Source organism: Mercenaria mercenaria, unplaced genomic scaffold (genome assembly GCF_021730395.1).
Source record: "Mercenaria mercenaria strain notata unplaced genomic scaffold, MADL_Memer_1 contig_1021, whole genome shotgun sequence".
Taxonomy (NCBI): Eukaryota; Metazoa; Mollusca; class Bivalvia; order Venerida; family Veneridae; genus Mercenaria; species Mercenaria mercenaria.
In genome coordinates this window covers 6,157-30,801 of record NW_026458991.1, presented here as the reverse complement: position 1 = coordinate 30,801, position 24,645 = coordinate 6,157, and the positions used below count along the sequence as shown (strand labels likewise).

Sequence of the window (24,645 nt, the reverse complement as noted above, 5' to 3'; positions counted from 1 at the left end):
ATAACCTTTTCAATAGATTAATTTCATACATTATTTGAGTGTAAGATGTAAAACATAGTAATTCCTTTCATTATAGCTGGAAAAGGTAGAGACATTATTTTACAGAAGTAAGTAAATATACATGTAGTTCAAATAAGTATAAAATTTTAATAAATCCGCCATGCTGTTTTGTAGCCATGGACTGTCTCATTTTTAAGTCGATTTTGAAAATTTTTAAACTCCTTTAAATGATTTAAGAACACATAAAAGATGGAATTAGCATAAGAACAGTATTGCTGTTCCCTTTAAGGAAAATGACGGTCGATTACTTCTTGTGACATAAAAGGGAGCTGACTGGTTACAAATTCTGATGATTGTTAAGTGCATGGAGTAAATTATGATCAATATTTACTTTATAGATCGGTACCTAAATCAGAATGCACCATGGATTACGTTATAATTTGCGCTTCGTTGTAAATCGCACAGGTCTCAAATTTTCAAAAGATACGTGTATTAATTAATATGACTATGGCAAAAATGCTTTTCGAATGTTCAAGTATCGAATATCTATGATCAAAATAGGATTTAAAACATTTAGATCATACGCGCCTTCCCTATTTCATGTGACTCGTTTTACCTTTAATCACGAGTTTATGTGCTATCAAGAGGAATCCTTAAGTAAATTGATCAAGGGTAAAAACGCAAAGATGTTTTGACTCATACTTTGACCAGAAACTGGATGATGTCTAGTCCTTTATACATTCAGATATTGATATACTGGACTAAAACTATCGAATATTACATGCCTACGGTCAGTTCATGAACTTAAAAGAGGCAGACGTTGATGATGATAAAGTTATTTGGTTTGATACCTATCATCATTTAATTTTTTACCTATACACTCTCGAAAGAGTCTAATCCCATGCGACGAGGTCAGGATTTCCTGCAATAACTCGCATTGATGCTTGACACAAATCACGTGATCCATCGTATTATTAAGATTGGAGTCAAATATTTGATAGGGTCTTACACAATTTTATCTCAGCATTAAAATCCCATCATGTTTAGTTAAAGATATATTTTTATTTGAATGTTAAATCAATACAAATGTGTTATTTTTCCATGTTTTTTACCTTGACCAATGGTCAGTGGCAAAGATAAAGACAATAGTTTTTTTGCGGATACAGAAAATAAGTAATTTCGACTTTTTCATGGAAGAACTACACTTGTTCTGCTAAGAAAAGGGCAGACTGTGAAAGTTGACAACAACTGCTGCATTCTTTGATCATTTCAAGAAGATTGTAACCTTTATCAATGCATGCATAATAATCCTCCACTTCTATTCTCTAAAGCAACATAAAGGTAAACATAAACTGTCTTTCTATTGTTGCATATTATCAACATATAACACGGGCTACCAGCTCTTGTGCAACAAACTAGGCATACAGTAACAGAATGATATTTACTTGGGCTTAGTTTACCTCCTGAAACGACCCTTTAAATACTGCGAGTCAAGCAAGGGAGCTTCCAGTACCATTTTTTACGTCTTTGATATGCAGCGGTCATTGCACGAGCCCACGACCTCCCGCACTTAAAGCGGACCCTACTATTGAGTTATTTAGGCTCTAAATATCTAACTACATTGTAACTTATTAGTGTTGCCAGAAAGTGGTTTATTCAAATTTGTAAAGAAATTCATACCCTTGTATGGTATGATCTTGTGTAGTAATACATGCTGAACACGGTCGCATATAGTCTTTATGCTAATAATATAACAACTTTTTGTTTAACAGGGACGACGTTTCTTCACATCCTTCAAATAACAAACTTTAGACTGAAATTAAGCTGACAATAACTACAATGAAAGAAGAGGACTACTCGGGAAATACAGAAAAGGGTATAGAAGCTGGAAAAATCACTGCTAAAGGGTTGTCCAGCTTCATCCTAGAAGAATTTAAGTCGTTTACAAAAACAACAAAAAAAATTAACAAACATAAAATTAAGAAACACCATAGAAGAAAAAGTCCTGCCTTTACGAATATGTCCAAGTCTGAGGACGTATTTCAGAACCCATTCCAGATCTGCAAGTGTTACATGCCACGTGACAACAACATAAATCGTATTGAAGAAGCGGATTTATTTACCTTGATAACTGCCATTTACAACTTCGTGCACTTCAAGAATAGGCTGTCTGATTTTGAACCTCTATACATTGAGGTACTCTTTTTTATGTTCTTGTTAAATATTGCGGTAGAGAAGGACGATTTGTTTGTGACTATGATATTAATAAATCAAGTTTGTAAGTTTTGGGCGACATTAATTTAATTAATTGCGAACTATATTTTACGAACAAATCTCATGGTATATATTTAGAATAAAAAGCTGATATTATGTAGTTCTGTGATTATATTTTCATTGCATTTAACTTAATTCACGCATTTTTCTTATCATCATACAATACTCTGCCTCTTCGCATGGCTTTTGTGACGTTTTCTAAAGTAAGCGGTGGACAGACTACCTATCCGGAATACACTGTCTATGTTCTTTAATTTTATCTATTAATATAGGCTAGACGGCACACAAAATTTATTCAGGATCTCGCAAAAGGAAAAATATTGTTGACAGGGAGGCAGCTGTTGTATTATGTTGACCTACTTATTACGCTTTTAGTCAAAGTAGAAGCTGTAAATAAAGACACATCGGTTTCAGAAGATAGAAAAGTATCCATAAAAACTTCAATTTCAGACGCTAGGAAAGATCTGGAGAAGGTAGTTCTTAAATTTTTTTTGACATGTATTGCTTACTTAAGTTATATAATCATGAGTCCAAACATGTGATAGAATAATGTTGCAGTTAACAATAATTCCTTCATTACTGCTTTTGGTTTGCAAATATCTAATTATCCCTTATCAGAGGTAAAGGGATAAACAGTACAATGCGGCCGTCCGTCACAACTTTGCACGTTTCATACCTCTTATATATCTGGATGAATTTTGACCGAACAAACTTGTTAGTTTATTATATACACATAAAGCTATTGCAATAATACAATTTAATTTTAATATTACATGAATCATGGGTCCTTTGTTCGTGAAAAAAGATACAACATATGAATTATAATGTTTCTAAGTTACCATTAAGTATCTTTCCTTCCATTAAAAAGTTCAATTTAGGACATAGCCTATTATATATCCCGGATCTTATTTATAAGACTTGCTGAGATAAGCTGCAATGCCATCAAAATGCCAATGAGAAAATCAGTTTACTACAAACATTAGATACTTACGTTTGCTCTTGAGAACAAGTTCATCACATGCTAAAGGAGACAAAATAACACAATGTCAATGTAATAAACGTTTGTGTATTATGCACTGGCTTGTTCGTTAACTGTATTTTCATGCTTATTTATCTTTTTTCAGATGAAAATTTCAATAGAACATCCGCCATACAAACGCTACACATTTCCCATTGAAGGTATTTGTTTTGAAGATGCATTGATTTAATAAAATCAATTGTGTCCGTTTAGTTTGTTATTTTCTGAACAAACTGAGCATAACCGAATATTTATTCAGTTTGAAAAACGTATGTTTTGGTACTTGAACATTTATATAGAAGACAATTTACCAAAATTTGTTTATGACTGGGTTTAATGTCATTTCATTCTAGTAATTTGGTTACGTAATACTGGCCAGTTAGCGTAACCAGTGTTCTAATATTTAGCGCAAGTACTCTACTTGAATCATAGGTGGACTATGTTTTATATTATGGTAGCTGATTTCTGCTATTTCGTGTTGGCGTGATGGCGGGGCGAAAACACGAAAAGATGACACATTTCACATAAAAACTCGAAATTTAAATGTCTTGTTGGCGCCCTTTATTTGTCGAGTTTTTGTGTTTTCTTTATTTTTTTGCCCCGCTGACAAGAAAACACGACTAATACCTTGTTTGTCCAGTTTTCGTGTTTCCACCTAGCCAACACGAAAACATGACAATTGACCCGCTGACGTGAAAACACGACAAATACTTTTCAGCCATCTCTGATTAAACGTTATTCTGAAGCCAGTGACAGAGTGTTTGAAAATCATCTTTATTTCTATTAGACCCCTATTGGACCCATAATAGTAATGTTTAAAAATGGCATTTGCTTGGTACATGTATATTCTTAAAGTTGACTATGTTTTGCACTGTGATGCAAATTTTAAACAACTTTTACCGTGCTGTTTTTTTTTTTTAGTAAATTTATGTTATTTCCTAAAGCTCAAGTAGAGAAAATTTTAATGTGATAGCCACTATTTAAAACGTTTGTAGAGAACTCATTACAGCATTCATTTTGATAAAAGAAACATCAAACTATTGGTAAACAATTATAAAACACAAAATAAAAGTGTAAATATCATTTTTTTTCTAGGATGCCTCAAGTAAACAGATTTAATGAGACAGAATTCTAACTCCAACATTGAAACATAAAGGTCGAATCCTGTGTGTCTGTTTTGAATTTTGCTCACTTCATCCAAAAACAACATTGGGGCAGAAGTAAAACCTACCTACATTTCTTTCACAATATGTCATATAAATAATGATGGCAAAATAGAGAACTTTTACCGCATGTAACTCAGTATTTTTAAAGACGTCTAACTACTGTACGGGTCCAATACCTTAAACTAACAGTCAATTCAGAATTCAATTATTTCTACTTAAGCTGCATAAGGAGATTTAAAATTATAAAACAGCACTACATGATATATATATCATATTTCGCCGACATATATCATAGTATATGTTAACTCATCGTTTTACGAATGCAAAATATATGTATAACAGGACCAAATCCAGAAATATTTCTTTGGGCTGGGGATGAAGGGTACCAATTAAGAACGAAGGCGGCATCGGTGAGCCGATAGGGGGTTGATAACTCCTCCTGTAAGGTGGATCAGGGCGTGTCTGCGTGACAATATTTGAAATATAGGTATAAAATGGTGGCCAATGCAGCATTTTTGATTTTAAAAAAATGAGGTATGGGAGAGGCTAATGCCCTCCACTTTGGTGGGGGCGAGGTCAGAAAGTATCCGCATATATTTTTGAAATATAGATATGAAATAGTCAGGGTGCATGTACCACATAAATTTTTCGCTAATTTGGGATGCTAAAAACATGGCGGATTCCTCGATAAAGGTAACTTTTTCTTAAATAGATTTTCACCAACCTGTTCAAATAAAAGGAAACATAGATTAGTGCCGTCTCCTATGAAAATCCAACACTCGGCTGCAAGTTTTCTGTTTCAAAGTCCGCTCGTTTTCTCTAAAAGTGCAACCGCGCATCTGAAGTGAACAAATTTGAGGATGTTAAGACGGGGGAGCTTTTCGCAAATTCAACAAAGGGCCGAAAAAGTTTAGTAATTGTGTCACGGACATTTGTACGAGTATTGACTGGACAGATACACTTATAGAAATTACAAATTAAGAGTCTTCATTAGCTTCCGGGACCAGATTTATCAAATTGCTAAGCAGGAGGCCGTTTTTCTTGATGCTAAGACGTGGGTGTGATTTATTTGTTAGTGGAAGTCCTTTGTATTTTATTAACCTGCTTCATTTTTCCATGTTTATTCTGCTAACTATAGGAAAACTCCCGTTATATGTCTGGTAAAATTCAAAATTTTTAATGGTCAAATGAAAGCTTTTCGCCGACTGTAAACTGGAATTTTATCTAAGGTGAACTACTTGGTACTTAATTTGACTGATTTAATTGAAAACGACCGACTTTCACTTTATGTACTACATTTCGAGGTTGACTTTGGAAAAATAATAAATCTGTTGAAATCGCACTGGCGTTGTCCGTTGTTCGGTTTAACTTTCGATATCAATATTATATTGCTCTAGCTGGAACAGATCGGTAACTCTCATTCCTTTATCGTTAAAACGTGAACCGTTCTTACATTTGCTTTGTTTTACATAAAGCCGAAAGTGGTTGAGAATGTATTCAGTTCTTCTAAAATCATAGTGCTTTTTTATCGCTTTTGTCAGAATAGATTTTGTTAAATTGAAGTTTGAAATAAATAATCATACTTCCCAAACCTTAAGCATAGATATAGATATTGAAATAATCAGAGTATGTGCCGATAATTACTCCATATGTGTTGTGAAATCATAGAATTATAAGTTCGAAGGTTACAGTTGAAAGTACTTTAAACCATTGTACACAAAAGAAAATATAAATCAGAGCCAATATTTATCATACAACGTGTTGCAGTTTTAGCGGAATGGATCGACATCCCGAAATTTTGAACATAATATCAATGTGGTAATACTTAAGGTAAAAGAAACGGATCACTACTGAATGTGTTGTTAGTAATTTAAAAGTACAATTATTTATGAATGTATGTAAAAACGTTGACCTTACTAAGTTTCTCAGTAAGTTTTTGCTAAGCAAATGCTACAGAAAAAGAATTAAAGCCTGACAATATTATTCCATTTCGATTGACAAAAAAGATGAGAATCGGTTATCGCAGATCGATTCTTCTCTTTAACGGCGTATGCCATGTATATGCTCAGTAAAATGATATTCTGTGGGCTGTATAAGTTACTCGATACAACAAAATACATTTTTACCAAATGTATCGTCAAAACAAAAACGTGCATAGTAACAAACTAACATTTTTTTTGTAATTTAATCAGTTAAAATCAAGAAAGTGACTCCTAGAAGCTCGAACGCAATCTTTCCAAGTTGTAATGCCTCAATTTGCATTCGAAAATGAAAGAACTTTATCAACAAGAATTATCCCTGAATGAACTTTTATCACACATTTCCTTTTCGTGTATGTGAATATTAGAAAAAAATCGAAAAAGGAAGTAGCCCTAAATGCACTCCGCTTCGAATTAAAGAAGAACAATAATTAGCAAAAGAATTAAAGGAATATGTAAATCATAAGTGGTCATTTGTTAACATTTAGAATTGTTTAAGATTATTTTGATTGACAAGTTGGGCACCATCTGTGAAAGACTGAAAGTAATCCACCTTATAGTTGATACAATTTCTGGAATGAAGGACAGATGGACAAAGTGTGCCATGCTTAATATATGCGAATATAGGGTCGTAATAAAATAATGTTATTAATCTCACCGGGAAAGACTGCCCGCAGCATTTATTTTGGCCAAGATTTATGTGGCCTCTTTCGTGGTGCCAAAGGCCTTTTTTACTTGAAGTATATCCCGTGCACATTCCTGACACACAAACGTCAGAAATGTAAATGCGCTTTAGTACTACAATAATAATGACAATCATATTGACTTTGAAACAAAAAGCAAATTCCGAACACAGTGTGGACATACCACGTGGTTTGTGACGTCATTTTTGGGTATTACGGCAAGAAAATTTATAAACAAATCCGTCGATTCAAAACTTAAAAACACCGCAAGTATTTTATTTTTTTCACCGATTTCAATAAAGATTTTACGAGGCTCAAGCCAAGATAGTAGTCTATAAAGAAAACACAGTGTTTTTCTGAAATTCTATGCAGTTTTTGCAAAGGTCCGTTCCAACCCTGAAATTCGGCAAATTCTTGGAGGGTAATACGGCAAGAAAAACTCGTGTTTTACCAAATAATGCAGGATTGTTTTCATTTTCCTTGTTGTGCCTTTCGCCGCTGTTTATTTCGGTTCCAAAAAGGCCAGCGAATCACTTTACTGGAAATGAAATGGTGGGTTTCTCTGTGAAAACATATGTCTTCGGAAAATGCTAATACGGAAAGAATGATATGACGGCAAGCAGATTTATGAATACACCTATTGTCCCTAAGAGTAGCTGAGGCTTACTTACTTCTGTCAGCAGATAAGTAAATAGGGCCTGCCTACATAGTGCATGGTATGCTAAACAAGACGGAACCGTTTATCAACAGTAAAGCCTTGTGTTGACAAAACATTTTTCCGTATGCCTCAGATTTATTAAAAAGAAACATTCAGCGGTTTATTTTCAAAATTAATTTTGTTCATGCGCCTTTAGTCCATAGGTAGCATGAGGGCGTTGCTGTACAAGCAGTTGTATTATTGTGAGCGATAAAGGACTGTCTTAGCAATCTCGAGATTATTTGTTTAAAGTCTGTCTGTTTAACACAACTTGAAAATACTTTTTACGAACATTGTTGGCAAGTAAAGTGATTGTATATGCATATTTTTACATTGTATTTTACGACCATGATTCTGAAGTGATATTTTGAACGATTGGAATTTTGATAATAAAAGATATTTATCGTTTGTCAAAAATAATTTGAAACTATGACAACATACGTAAAGGGGTCTGAAGAATGCATGTTATACTGTACAATTTTGATATGAGATTACGCAAAATCTTAAGAAAATTCAAATTTATAATGTTACGTTTACCGAAGGTGATAAACCTTCTTTTCCTTTCATACTTTTACTTTTATGTCCCCTTTTTGGACATAAAGTTTCAGCACTTTCTGGTTTCATCATTTTATGATTGGATATATGATTCTTAAGTTTCAGGATAAGCACAGTAAACATTCTGCGATTCATACCATAACTAGGGTCATAACTTAGTAAATAACTGTTTCATGACATGACCTGTATATAGAAGGTGTTACACCGACCATTGATTCCGTCTGTGGCAACTATGTTTTATTTACAAACAGATAGTTATGCCTCAGGAGCAGATCAATATCGCACTTATGTGTGCTCTTTGGCTAATCACTGACGCTTTATTCAAATGTCATGCAATAATTCTTTCTCTGGTCTTTACGCATTGAAACTGTCAAAATATTTAAGAAAATATTTTAACACATTCCGTTTTGTACATTGTTTTTATTTTTTAAAGGTGCATCTGAATTTACACTCTAGTATGACATACTAGAAGTACACATGTATATTTTTGTTATTTATAATTATATTGTTAAACTGTGATTAATGGACGATACGACAAATGCAAAGTCGAGATAGAAATGCTCTGCACTTACAATAATTTTATATCACATGTGCCAGTTTGCCCATGGTAAGTACATTTTTTGTTTGTATAAAAGATAATTTTGAAATACAAATTTATCACAAAAGGATGCTGCACAGTATTCATTTATGAATGCTTTCTAATTTTCAATGTGCATAATATGTCGTTCCGTATACAGAAACTACAAAGCTAGCTTGGTGACCTTATGTTCATTTTGCATTTGCTGTGTTACCTTGCTTTCTTGGGTCTGATAAAATGAATATTTCCAATTTTACTTAAATTCTACTGTTATGTTCTACATTTCAAAACGTTTAATAAATTTCTAATACTATCATAATTTAATGTGCTAATTTTATTATAATAAGTAACTTTTTTGAAAATTTCAACTTCTGTATGTATTGTTGGTTTCTGTGTCTGAACACTGACGTCTTGGATCGTTTCTCAAGTTTAAGTTTAGTCTTTGTTCGCGTCATTACTTTGCAAAAGTAAAAATACCTCGTCCAAGTATGTCTCTTTGCTAGTTGAAAAGTTTGGTAGATGTATCATCATAATCTCAAAATCTCAAACACTTATTTCGATACATTATCAATTACTATTATTGACAGGCATTGTTCAGAGGCCAAGCTTTCACTAATGCTTGATAAGTAAACACAGAGTATGAACATGTAGGATACATTTTCAATTTTAAACACTTTTTGTAGACTTTTTGGCAGTTTGACTCTTTTAAGATGGTTGTTTTCATTCACGGATGCAACAGTATAGATACATAGAGGCTCATTTTTAAGTTACCTCTTGAGACTATATATATAAGGTAGAAATTAGGAAACTTCTCTTGGAAGCCCTATTGAGTAATGAAAAAGAAAAAAAATAATAGATCTACTAAACGATCTCAAAGAAGCATTGAAAACTTAAACCGTTCTCAAACTCAGTAATCCGTGAAACTGTTCGTAAAAGAACAATCGGTGTATTCATGAATCTGCTCGCCGTCATATCATTCTTGCCGTGTTAGCATTTTCCGATGGCATATGTTTTCATTAAGAAACCTACAATTTTATTTCAAGTAAAGTGGTTTGCAGGCCTTATCGGAACCGAGATAAACTGCGATGAAAGGCACAACAATGTAAATGAAAGCAGTCCTGCGTTATTTGGTAAAACACGGATTTTTCTTGCCGTATTACCCTCCAAGAATTTGCCGAACTTCAGGGTTGGAACGGACCTTTGCAAAAACTGCTTAGAATTTCAGGAAAACACTGTGTTTTCTTTATAGCCTACTATCTTGGCTTGAGCCTCGTAAAAACTTTATTAAAATCGGTGAAAAAAATGAAATACGGTATTTTTAAGTTTTGAATCGACGGATTTGTTTATCAATTTTCTGGCCGTAATACCCGAAATTGACGTCACAAACCACGTGGTATTTACACACTGGAACAAAATGACTTAAAATAAGATATCTGGAAATTTATATTTAATGACCAACAAAGCCAGTACCATTTCTGATTTCTTTTCACAACTGGCACAGATGCTCATGACGCTCAGAATTCAAACAGTTGCTTTTTCAGCAACATATAGTATTTGTTACAAAATTGATCTAGACATGATATTTTACTTTTTGTTGCTATCTTTTTATATTCTGAAATTAGTTATCATTTTCACTGCGCTTTGCTTGTTTAAAATAACCCACATAAGGTATGTTTGCGATGTGTAAACAAGACCATGGTAATTGCTATTTCAAAAACACGAGGCAATATAGTTGCGCTAAAAGAGGGAAAGATTTAAGAAAAGAAATGTTTCGAACTTCGTTGAATGTAGAAATTACACCCCGTCTAAGCATCATGAAAAACGACCCCCTATCTTAGCAATTTGATAAATCTGGTTCTTCATCTGTATTTCTTAAAGTGTATCTGTCAAAACAATACTCGTACAAATATCCGTGTCGCAAGGTAGTCTTTTTCGGCATTTTAAAGGCTTAGTTTATTGAATTTGCCAAAAGGTCCCCCGTTTTAACATCCTCAAATTTGTCCACTTTTAGAGAAAACGAGTGGACTTTGAAACAGAAAATTTGTAGCCGAGTGTTGGATTTTCATATAAGACGGTACTCATCTATGTTTCTTTTTATTTGAACAGGTTGGTGGAAATTTTATTTAAGAAAATCTTACCTTTATCGAGGAATCCACCCTGTTTTTGGCACCCTAGATTAGCAAAAATGTCACACGGAACATGCACCCTGATAAAGGCCTCTGATGCGATTTTGGGTTTAAACTGTGAGAAAATATATATTATTCCTTTGTCAAAGTGGTCGGGTACAACTTTGATAAGTACAAGTCATGTCTCAGCCGGCCGATAGAGGCGCCGGACAAATATTTGTTCCATGCCAAATAAAGGAACTCGATGTAATTTATATTTGCAGACAAGCGTGATACGACTGCTGTGGAGAAAAAAGAAGAACGAAGTTTCAGAAGTAGGAAAACCTTAGCACTTGCTTTACTCATAGCAAAGGAGGATCTACAAGATTTTGTTACACATGTGTTTGAAGTGTTTCATAGAACACTGAATAAGGACAACATAATAGATGAAGTAAGAAAGAAATATAAGAATGGGAGTCCGAACCTGACAAATGTATGTGTAGAAGACCTGTTGAATGATCCATTTAACATTCTTAAGATATTCACTGGAAAATATGAAACGTTGCAACAGATGACCTCAGCTTCTGACATGGATTTGGAAACAATGATATCGGCGATGCTCACCTTCAGAGATTTTGATGAGAAATTTTCTGTGGACCTCAAAGAGGTAAGATTGTACGTTTATACACGATTGTTAAAATTTAATGAAGATGAAGCTGTTCAAAGTACGTTTGAAATAGCGGATTAAGTTGTATTGTTTACTTAATATTAATATTGAGATTAATCGTGGTATATAATGCGTGCATACTACTGTAAAAGCATATATTTTCGCGGAGTCAAAATTTCGCGAATTTGAAATTTTGAGTATGACCGCAAGGTTTAATATGTGAGAAATTGTAAAAAGTATCGCACTTGAATTTGAATTATACTAATGGTAAACATTTACGCGAGGATTCATTTTCGCAAGATATGGGGCCTCGCGAATATAGCAAAAATTAAACCCTCACGAAAACTTCTACTTTAACAGTACGAAATTAACTATAAGGCATGAAGAGTGTTGTAATTGGTCAAACACTGCTGCGACTGCCTAGATAGATGACAGTAAAGACTGAATACTGTACTGAAACTTAATAAACCCTATTCAATCATAATATTTTACAAAATCCCCATCACTACAATGCTTGAAATGGCCGAGGAACCGTGCAAAAAACGTCGTCTAAGTGAACTGTCCCTACAGGAAAAAATCAAAATAGTTCCCGAATCTTACTCATGCTTCAGATCACAAAGAACAACAATTGATAGTATACATTTGTACCAAATAACAGGCTTTTTCCTAATACCGAAAACGTAACTATTCTTCTGGCCTTGAAGTTGTGCAGTTGTCAAAAGTTCCACTATAGATATTAATTTTAAACATTACAATATGCATGAAGAGGTGATAGCATCCATGTAACCGACTATATACCAACAACACTAAAATAGTACCCCTTTTAAGCACTTATTAAATTTTCACACTTCCGTAGCGTTCCTAAAAATCTTTTGAAATTTGTGGAAGCCCTCTTATATTATGTAACATGTTTAAGAATATATCCTACCACTACGCATTTGTCAGGTTTACATCTGCTGGGGTCTATCCAGTCAATAGAGGTTTACACGGTCAATACAAATGATGAACTACTTTTTCAAGTATATGTACTATAGGCAGTGTACACTGGGCCAAGTTTCGAAACTTTAACATTATGTCATTTTATAAGGACAATTAGTTGACTCTGTCCTAGTATCCTCAATACGGAACGGTTTTTAAAGTCTGAGTGAATCGATCTTTATACCTTTTAAGTTAACAATTTAGACAAATAACCAGATTTAAGCAGACGTTTATTGTAATGATTGGATCTAGACCATTTACGGTGGGCGTAATTTCATTTCTCTCACATTGTCTTACACGAAAATGAAGTAAATTTAAAGTATGGACTGCAGGCATGTTAATTCATCTCAAGCGTGGTTTTTTGGCTGTATTTTATTCCGAGTAAAAACCACTGTCCTTGTTTTGTACACGAAAGCCCTGTTAGCACCGATGATTTAAAATACACAGAAGGCAAAGCATGGGGGAAGGGATGCTGTTTTATTGTAATGAATCGTGTGTAACTGAATCAAGCATAACGTAGGAATTTACAATATAGTAAAAATCTAAGTGGATTATTTTTGTATCGAAAAACAGTTTTTTAACAAATATATGTTATACACAAATTTTATTGGTCGCAGGTTAAAGAGAATATTAGGTTACTGTCTTTCTTACCTTAAGTATATCCACCTCTTCTCCGAAAGGTTTATACCCCTCGGCAAGCCCCGGGGTGGATAAACCTTTCTCCAACTCGTTGGATAATCTTAAGTTAAGAAAGACAGTAACTAATATTCTCTATTTATGTATTACATGTAACATAGACTTTTTGTTATTAGGTATTTGTTATTGCTTATTTACTTTAAATCCTTCAAACTTAAGAAGCTTTTTGGGCATTTTCACCTGTTAACCAGTATGCAGTGAGGGTAGGTGGATGAATGGATACTGTAATCGGACGATAATTTGATATTTCTAAATAAACGCAGTCGAACGTATTATTTACCAATAATGGTAAATCACGCATAGACGATATAGATTAGTATCTTAAACTGAGTCTCGATGAACGAAGAACTGTATTAGCGCAACGCGATAAGCTGCTAGGTATGACACCCGAGGCCCAGAGTTCGATACTGGGCTAGAGTAAACCTTTTTCTACGTTTTTCAGCATACAATACCGTTTTTTTCCCGGTGGCTTTGAAAATACTTGTAATACGGTATACAGCATACACGGGTTTTTATACCGAATGTAGGTATAGTAGCCCCACATTATACACTAACATACCATTCCATAGTTCCAAATGGCGAACATTGAAAAAGCTTATGATGAGCGATTTCATTATTCTGCGGATTCTAGGAAGGTCATTCGACAAGTTCTAAAGGTTTATTGTAATTTTGAAATGATGATAATATAAAACAAAATAAAAAAGAGAAGATAAACTGAAAATCAAACTGAAAAAAAAACAAGAAAAATAAAGCAAGGCTGTATAAAACATTTCCTCAAAAAATTAACCTTAGAGCTTAGCCGTCTGAGCTATTTCGCCATTCAACTAAATGTTATTTTACAAGTATCATAAGAATGCCTATCTAATTTACCGTGATAACTGACCAACCTTAACCATCTCTCTTAGACTCGCCTGACATTTACGCGCCATTTTTATTATCGTTCACCGACTGTATGCTCTTATAAATTTATACAGCAATTTATCGACTACAAACATAATTCAGGTGATGATATTGATGTTAGTGGTGATCAAGTACAAGTATGTTTTATTAAAGTTATCAAAAATCTCTGAATTCCCACGATGAAATTAAAAGGTTGATACAACAACTAGACGTGTTGACTGCCATAAAACCAAACATATCCAAACAGTAAAGAAGATAATAGGTAAGGGTAGATTTCTCGGAAGCACAGAGCACCACAAACACAGTCTCAGAGCCACGCATTTGCAAAGTAGGCCAACAACAAAAAAAAGCTATAACGGTAAAATATTACAGAGGCGTTGCTTCAAGATTCCAATGCAAAAAAATAGATAGAGGGGAAGGGAAGGAAGTGGTAAAAAGAGGGGGTGGGTGGTGAAGGGGAAAGTAGAACAAGGATGCAAATACAAATAGAATATTACGTTCCTTAATCACACTTACACTACAACGTAAGCCGCAATAGACATTTATGCACCACAGACAAACACACAACCACACACAACTAACATAGATAAACAGACAAGTAAGATACAACAACACTGTAGGGCACCGCCCAAGACTCACAAACACAAACATATAAACAGAAAAAAAAACAACATTTGGGTGCCGCCTTAGGATTCCGGCAGCCAAAATAAAGATTGGCACGAAAACTTACTCATAGTAAAAGGGGAGGGGATATCAAAACAAGGAAGTGTCATTGCATGTCAAAGGATGGGGTGAGAAGGGGAGTGAGCAGAAAGAGGAACAAAGCGCTAACAACAAACAAGACAATATAGACCTTGAGCTGACAACTGGCCCTGCTCCCCAAAGGAGTAATTTTCAACACTGTGATGTTCTTAAATCTTATGGTAATTCGCATTCAAAGATAAAAGTTTGCGAGTTCCTGTTGGGGTTTTAACGAGTTACGGAGATTTAAAATACGTTACCATGTACATTTTCACCTAAATCAGCATAAATGCTAATATTTACAGTTATTGACTTACACATATTGACCTCAACTTAAGTCTATAGTTGTTTTGTTATATGCCTTTCTCAAATGCATTCATTTGAATGACCCATATTTCATATAAGAAAAAGTGATACCACAAAGGTCATTATCAAGTTTGTAGGTCAATATCGCTTTTGGCGGACCCTCATGTGCACTCATTTCGACCAATCAAATGAGCGCGTTAAGGAAGGGTATTTAATATAATATAAACCCTTCCCGAATGCGCTCATCTGGTCTAAAGGGATTGCGTGCGGTCGGCAAAAAGCGATATTGACCCGCTAAGTGATAATAACTCTTGTGGTATCACTTTTTCTTATACATGTATGTATGAAATATGGGCCAGTCAAATAAGTGCATTTGTGAAGGGCATATGATATAACAATTTTAGACTTATGTTTCGGCAAATGTGTGTTTTCACTAGCATGTAAAATGATATTGACCTCTGACTGCGTCCTCGGTCAGTATCATATTTACAGGTCCGCAATTACACATATTTACCTCAACATAAGTCAATGACTGTATAATAAATATGCCAGTTATTCAATTAATTATAATATGTAAGACATTTATTCATGTTTATATATTTAAAATTGCGATTATCATTTGCATATATCATCTTAGGCGAACAAATGTGAATTATTATTCGTAACTTACGTTAATTTAAAATTACTAGAATATTAAACAAGAGGTTCATGATGACTCTGGATCGCTCATCTGAGTAATATGAGCTATATGTATGGTTACTGAAAGTCTTAAGTTTTGAGATCATTATGCAAAACTGTACATGTCAAATTCAAGGCTGTATCGTAAGAAACACGAAAGTAGGTCAGTAGGTCACCATCATGGTCACTGAAAGTCAGTTTAAAGATTGATGTGCAAACTCTACATGTCATCCAAATTTCAAGTCTGTATCTTATGAAACAAGAAATTAGTTCAATAGGTAATATTCATGGCCACTGAAATTTTGTTTTCAGATCAGTCTGCAAAGCTGTACATATCATCCAAATTTCAAAGTTGTTTCTTAAAAAAACAAGAAAGTAGGTCAGTAGGTCACATTCATGGTCACTGAAAGTCAATGTTAAGATCGGTGTGCAAAACTGTACATGTCATCCAAATGTCAAAGCTGTTTCTCAGAAAAACAAGAAAGTAGGTCAGTAGGTCACATTCATGGTCACTGAAAGTCAGTGTTAAGATCGGTGTGCAAAACTGTACATGTCATCCAAATTTTAAGGCTGTATATTAAAATGCAAGAAAGTAGGTCAGTAGGTCACATTCCACTTGATCTAAAGATCATCAAGGTTAACATTCGGACCAAGTTTCATGAAGATACAGTATTAAAGGTGTCTTCTAGAGTGTTAACAAGCTTTTTCCGAACATTCTGACCAAGTTTCATCAAGATATAGTCATAAATATGGCCTCTAGATTGTGCTTTTCCTTTGATTTGACCTGGTGACCTAGTTTTTGACCCCACATGACCAAGATTTAAACTGGACTTAAAAGTTGACAAGTTTAACAGTCTGAAGAAGTTTCATATAGATATTTTTAAAAATGTGGCCTCTAGAGTGTTAACACGTTAACAAGCTAGTTTGTTTCTTTAAGACATTAAAATTTAATAAAATTGCAGCTTCGAGCATACACCTTGAAATAACATATGCACACTTTAAATGATTTACTAACAAAATGGTACAATTTGTTTTTAAAAATGAAAAATGAAATATAGAGATTATGAGGGTAAAGTATTTTTAAGCGTGGTTACGGAGAAACGTCCCGCTCGTCAGTTGCAAACTCTATGCAAAAATGTTTGACATACATGGGGGTTTCAAAGAATATGGTCCACAAAACTCACCCCGGTGGGGGAGTGTAGATGGGTGGGGGGCGAGGGAGGCAAAACCCCTTCTGGCTCATAATCTACAATATACGCAACACAAAATATAAGACAGGCAGAAAACCAGTTGAAAATAGGGGCACCGCCTTGGAACGGTCAGTAACCTATTTAAAGGAAACACGGAGTTTAAACGCGTTTAGGGCATGCCAACCTCGCACTTAGCCGAATTTCGACAAGACAGACAACACAATTTTAATTAAATTCCCGCTGAGAAAGGCTCTAACATTACCGAAAAATCAGATCGTATTAAGTAAAACATAAAATTAAGGTAAATCTAAGGTAAAATTACACCAATGTACTCAACAACTTGTCTGAAGTCAGAGCACCAAGATTCTAACATTTAAGGGCACCATTCAAGGTCCCTTGTTTCGCGGATTTCGACGAATAACCACACTGGATTAAAAGTTTTACAAAATGTAAGTCTTAAACCAAATGTACTATGCCCTGACGGGGATTAATTTAAATCGTTGTTTTCGAAGGTTATGACACCTTATTTTGTTGATAATATATGTACACAAGAAGGCAATACATATTTCCAATCTGTTTTTAAAAGTAGTGTTGAAGTAAATATATTAGTGCGTTGTAACATCCAAGTTAAAGAAATGTACTACATGCAATTTCCAAACCATAACGTATTGATGCCAGTAAAAAAAGGTATAATTATTTGATCAGAGTATCTGTAAGAGAATTTGTTCGGGTATGAACTATCCCAAATCGATGTCATCTATTTTTTTGTGATCACCCTTCGTCCATCCGTCCATAATTTCCTTGTGAACACGATAGAGACCATATTTTTATGCCCCCGAAGGGAGGCATATTAGTTTTCAACTGTTCCGTCCGTTCGTTAGTTCGTGAGTTCTTTCGTCACGTTAACTTTTTGCATGAAGGCACTTTACTCGCGAACCAATGCATCCAGGGCCTTTAAACATCACATGCTGATAGTACTCAATGAGTACACTACCCCTACTGACTTTGGGGTCAACAGGTCAAAGGTCAAGGTCACAGGGGCCAAAGTTAACTTTTTGCATGAAGGCACTTTACTCACGAACCACTGCACCCAGGACCTTCAAACTTCTCAGACTGATAGTACTTATTGAGTGTACTACCCTTACTGACTTTGGGGTCAACAGGTCAAAGGTCAAGGTCACAGGGGCCAACGTTAACTTTTAGCATGAAGGCACTTTACTTGCGAACCACTGTACCCAGGACCTTTACACTTCACAGGCTGATAGTACTTATTAAGTACACCACCCCTACTGACTTTGAGTTCAACAGGTCAAAGGTCAAGGTCACAGGGGCCAACGTTTACTTTTTGCATGAAGGCACTTTACTCGCGAACCACTTCACCAAGGAACTTCACATGCTGATAGTACTTAATAGGTACACCACCACTACTGACTTTGGGGTCACCAGGTCAAAGGTCAAGGTCACAGGGGCCAACGTTAACTTTTTGCATGAAGGCACTTTACTCGCGAACCACTTCACCCAGGAGCTTTAAACTTCACATGCTGATAGTACTTAATAAGTACACCACCCCTACTGACATTGGGGTCACCAGATTAAAGGTCAAGGTCACAGGGGCCAATTTTATCTTTTTACATGAAGGTACTTTACTCGCGAACCACTTCACCCAGGACCTTCAAACTTCACATGCTGATAGTACTTAATGGGTACACCATCCCTACTGACATTGATGTCACCAGGTCTAAGGTCACGGTCACAGGGGCCAACGTTAACTTTTTGCATGAAGGCACTTTACTCGCCAACCACTTCACCCAGGACCTTCAAGCTTCATATGCTGATAGTACTTATTGAGTACACCACACCTACTGACTTTGGGGTCACCAGGTCAAAGGTCAAGGACACCAGGTCAAAGGTCAAGGTGCTGCGGGGGCATTTGTCACCATTAGTGACAGCTCTTGCTTATTTGAATTTTATCAAATTGCTCACAACTTATATAGGCATAATATCTCAGTTCCTTTCGAAAACTGACCAGATTCTATCATGGGTTCTAGAGTTATGGCGCCTTAAAGGGCCAGATTTTGCCATTTATTTGTGGCTTGTAAACACGATAGAGATCACATTTTGTGATCATCTTTAATAAAACATGCACACAACATGTATTGGCATAAAATCTTGGTTCCTGTTGAAAACTTGCCAAATTTCTTCATGGGTACAAGAGTTATTGCCCCTTAAAGGGTCAAAAGTTGCTATTTTTGGCTGTTGAACACGATAGAGACAACATTGTGCGATTGACTATTATCAAAATTGCACACAACTTGTATTGCCATAATATCTCAATTCCTTTTAAAAAATGGCTAGATCCCATCATAAGTTCTAGAGTGATTGTCCTTTCATGGGCCGAAATTTACTATTTTGGCATTTGCAGCCATATAGAAACTACATTTACGGTTTGATTTGATACAAAATTGCAAAATATCTTCAACAACAATAGATATTGGATTCTATGGTGAATCTGTCAGATCCAATCATAGGTTCTGGAGTTACGGAGTGACATTTTGTATTTGATTTTAACCACACTTACACACAACTTAAGTCACAATAGGATCTCAGTTCTTTTTGAAAACTGACTAGATTCCAACATGGGTTCTAAAGTTACTTCTCCGGCAAAACTTTATATTTTGGCCCTTTCAGTCATATAGAGGTTTCATTTATGCTTTGATTTGATAAAAACATGCACAGAATGATTATTATGATGATCTCTAGTCCTGGATCTTTACTGGAACATGTTGGGTCAAAAAATAGTTTACTTGTATCAGGTCAGATCAAAGGAAAAGCTTGTTAACAACCTAGAGGCCACATTTATGACCTTATCTTTATGAAACATTGTCAGAGTCTTTGTCTTGATGATATCTAAATCACGTTTGAAGCTAGGTCATATGGAGTCAAAAACTAGGTCATAAGGTCAAATCAAAAGAAAAGCTTGTTAACAACCTAGAGGGTACATATCTTCATGAAAATTAGTCAGAATCTTTATCTTGATTATATCTAATAAAATCTGAAAGGTAGATCCCTCGGAAGCACCGAAAACAAGGCAAATAGTGAAAATTGCAGACTCGGTTTGATTGAGTCTGTTCATGAGCAGTAATGGAAAATGCAACACTGCCCACGCCCCCTAGCACCGGCTTAAGGAGAATTCAATCTTCAAATCTAAATGAGTTGAAATCAATGATCCCGAGGGGCCAGAAAATATAATAACACTGAGATGAAGTCGGGTTGACTTTTTACGGCCGCCACACAGCACTTAACACCCGCTGTTGTGAAGTAAATAAGCCAAGTTTGAAACTGGGTCATATGGTGTAAAAACTAGGTCATAAAGTCAAATCAAAGGAAAAACTTGTTAACATTCATGTTTATTTGATGTGCATGAAACTTAGTCAGAATGTTTGTCTGCATGAAATATCGTATGAATTTTTATCTGGGTCATGTGGGGTCGAAAACTAGGTCACCAAATCAAATTAAAAAAAAAAAAATAAGCTTGTTTACACCCTGGGGCACATTTTTATTCTATCTTCATAACATTTTGTCAGAATATTTGTTATCATGAAGTTTTCAATGTTTTAAATCTGGGTCACTTGGTCAGAATATTTTGTCTCCATGAAATTACGAGGTAAAACATAAATACACTCTTATGGTGTGTTACACAGGTGAGCGACTTAGGGCCATATTGCGGCTCACCAACACAGTATATGTTATATGGCGTCAAATAGGACTACAAATTTTGGTTTCACATATCATTTACATCGAAGTAAAACATATGGTATGGAATCAAAATATTTGCATGCCTGCTGGATTTACAGCAAAAGCAAGTCTTAAGACCCTATTAATCGCCTTTTGCGATCATGCAATGGTAAGATAGTGGTTCTAATTCAATTGATACACAGATCGTCCCAGAACTACATGGGGCCGATGTTATCTGGTAGAAAAAAAACTGGTAGAAAAAACGCACCCAATGGCCCATTATATATTTTCAATAAAGGAACTGTCCAAATTACCCATATTTCTAAATCTGTCGTTATAAATTTGTCAGGTTGTAAAGAGAAATCCAGGACATTTGAAATGAAGCATTTTACATTTAAGAAAATAATGATAGTATGCATTTATACTATTCTGTTGAATAATAATTATTATTTGATGTACCAAAACATGAGAATATATACTAGTGTAGAGACAGAGCCTTTGCCAAATTTTAGATTTCCAAACCAGTCAAAATGCTCATCGTAAGTAGTGATTAAATGTTATCTTTTAAAATTGCTCTCCTGCAATGTTTATTGTAACTGAAAACCGTATTCTCTTTTCACTTGCATTTGTGCTCCCTTGCTTTGGCGTTGTGTCCACCTTGATTTTGGCTGCCGGAATCCTGAGGCGTTTCCCGATTGTTGTTTTTCCTGCTTATGTGTGTACTTGTCTGTTTATCTATGTAAGTTAATTATGTGGGGATGTGTGTAGGGGTGTGTTTGTCTTTTGTTCATAAGTGTCTGCGCTGCTATGGTTTACGGTATAGTGTAACTGTGATTAAGGAACGTAGCATTCCCTTTTGAACATTCACCCTTGTTCCACTTTCCCTTCCATCCCCCATCCTTTTCTACCCTCTACCCCTTCCTCCCCTTTTTATATTTTGCATCAAATTAAAATGTCCTTGTTAGATTTTTGAAGCAACCTGTCTATAATATTTTTCCAGCTTCGTTGTGGGCTTACTTTGCAAATGCGTAGCTCTGAGGCTGTGTTTGTTGTGCTGTGTGGTTCCGAGTTATATTCCATTACCTATTATCTTCTGTATTCTCACTCTATGAATCGGTACCAACAGTTTCAAATTATAAGAATTAATCAGCAACATAAGGTCTCTAACATTTCGTGTCATTACGTGAAGTTATTTATTTTGCCTTTTTAAAGCTTGGATTGTAGCTGGAGTAACACATTAGTCACTATCAGAATTTTAATTTTGATTCTATGTATTCTTTATTATAGTAATCATCATGTTCATTGTAATTTGCATGGGTATTATTTGTTTTTGTATACGTTTTCTAGGAGGTACGTGCATCTCATGTATCTTGATATTAAATCTAGAATAAAAACAAAAACTGGTTAATCTCAATTTTTACAAGGTGAAAATCTGTCACACCTACTTTTTGCAATCTACTTAATTGATCTGGAAAGTTATCTATGTAATTAAAATGTGAATGGTATCGAATGTAACTAAAGTCCAAATTATATGTGTTTCCTTTATACTGGTTACTGACTATTCCAAGGCGGTGCCCTTATTTTCAACTGGTTGTTTTGTCTGTCATTTATTGTTTGTTGCGTATATTTTCTTGTTCGTTGTAATCGTTTTTGTCCTCCTCCTTACTCCCCTTTTGCCCTCTCCTTTCCCATGCATTTACGCTACTCTTTGCATCCCCTACCCCTTTACTTTGAGTAAGTTTTCGTGCCCCCACCCCCGCCCTTGTTTCGGCAGCCGGAATCCTAAGATGGTACTTGATTGTTTTTTCCTACTAGTTTGGGTGTGTTGTATGCTTGTGAGTCTATAACGGTGCCCTACTGTTTTCTTATGTGTTGTTTGTTCGTTTTTCTATGTTATTCAGTTGATCGTAGTTGTGTGTTCATCTTTGGTACATGAGTGTCTGCGCTATTGTGGTTTACGTTGTAGTGTGACTGTTATTAAAGAACATGACATTCCCTTGTATATTCGTTCTTGTTCAACTTTCCCCTTCGGGTTCTTTATACCCCCCACCCCCCACGTCCGGCCCCATTTTGCCCCTTACCATTTCCTTCCTCTAAATCCTATATTTAGCATAAATTAATATGTACTTGTTGGATGTTTGAACCAACCCGTCTGAAATTTTTCCATTACAGCTTTTTGTTGTGGGCCTACTATGCAAATGCATGGCTCTGGGCTGTGTTTTTTTTTCTCTGTGCTTCCGAGAAATCTACACTTACCTATTATCTTTTATACTATTTATATTACTGTGTGCGAATGATACAGTTCTACTAAGTTAAAGTTGTGAAGACTATACAAAAGCATTTTGAAGTATACTATCATCAATGGAAACTTGAAGTCAATACTCAAAAAAAAACAACTGAAGTATTAATATTTGGATCAAAGAAAACACACACACACACACACACACACACACACACACACACACACACACACAACTAAGATATACAGATAAACAAATAGACAAGTAAGAGAAAACAACACTGTCGGGCATCGCCACATAGCATATAATTGTATGAAATAAGAAACAAATAAACACCATGTACAGTTTTATTTTTCAACCATATTTAAGGAAATTGTAAATAGATTAAAAGAATCCATAGTTGTAGTAAAATATACAGGAAGCTTTGATCTGAAATGTATCTAAATAAGACAGTATCAATCAAGTCATTACTGTGCTACATAATTTAAGTGCTGGTAATCTTAGTAATCTGGTAATAGGAATTGTTACAGTTATAACCCTACAGTGTTACGTATACTGATTATGTTCAAATACAGGCTCCAGCACCGCCCGCATTAAAATGTACTCCCAAGTTACAAAATAAATGATTATATAGTACACAAAAACAAATAATTTACATCCGTACTTGAAGAATATAAACATTGCATTAATATACTCTCTAATGGTTTGGCCATATCCTCCTCGAAAACATTAAGTTTCACTAATTAACCTGTTCTTATTTCCACGTGGCACCTCGTTATGCCCAGTGCTGGTCAGTCAGCCGCACGGTCAAGACCGTTACTTGCCGAGGTCGATTAAACGCTTCATAACATTATGTGACAAAAACGACACACTGGAACTTGACCTAGTTTTAACTTTTCTACTGATACGACTAGTAATTAAGACCAATAAAGATCGCAGTATCAACAATATTATTTTGATAAAGAAGTTATTTTACTTATTTTTACCTGATTTATGTGCCAGATTGTTTATAATGTATCAGTTATATGAATGTATTTGTCTCATGTTTATATATATATACTATTGTAAATGGTCGTTTTAACACAGACACTTGCCAGATCACTCGATTTAGTTTTATAGTCACTGGAGTTTATAGATTTGTATCGTATACTGGTGTGACATAAGTAAAATTATATTCCAGTTAAAAAGTCAAATCCTATCCACGGATAGGGTTCCAGACGTGCAATCCGTAATATGGAAGCTGAGTAAGCTTTTATCTGACTCAAAGTATCAACGCAACGATAAAAAGGCAATAAATGCAGTGAAAAGACTACGAGAGGTAATGTTCTTTAAACGTATATCAAAACAGAGCCTTAACAGAGCAATTAAGTAATGATTTACATGTCTTTAGAGCTTTCAATATTTTACTCAGTGCCTACTTTTGTGATGATCAAATTGTATTCGGTGTTCATAAATCTTAT

General features: G+C 35.0%; 1 protein-coding gene across 1 annotated transcript; it reads left to right on the top strand.

Annotated features, from left to right (window-relative positions):
• The first annotated feature begins 1,800 nt into the window (after positions 1-1,800).
• On the top strand, positions 1,801-24,557 carry LOC128551365 (uncharacterized). The gene is made up of 5 exons (XM_053532214.1): positions 1,801-2,196; positions 2,547-2,747; positions 3,399-3,453; positions 11,339-11,721; positions 24,366-24,557. The coding sequence occupies exons 1-5, from the start codon at positions 1,840-1,842 to the stop codon at positions 24,555-24,557; spliced, it is 1,188 nt and encodes a 395-aa protein (XP_053388189.1). The 5' UTR covers positions 1,801-1,839.
• Positions 24,558-24,645: the final 88 nt, after the last annotated feature.

Excerpts from the sequence above, each read along its gene's own strand:
- LOC128551365 (XM_053532214.1), top strand. The coding sequence starts at position 1,840 with ATGAAAGAAGAGGACTACTCGGGAAATACAGAAAAGGGTATAGAAGCT. Across the intron at positions 2,197-2,546 it reads TTGAACCTCTATACATTGAG|GCTAGACGGCACACAAAATT; the intron begins GTACTCTTTTTT and ends CTATTAATATAG. Across the intron at positions 11,722-24,365 it reads TTTCTGTGGACCTCAAAGAG|TTAAAAAGTCAAATCCTATC; the intron begins GTAAGATTGTAC and ends ATTATATTCCAG.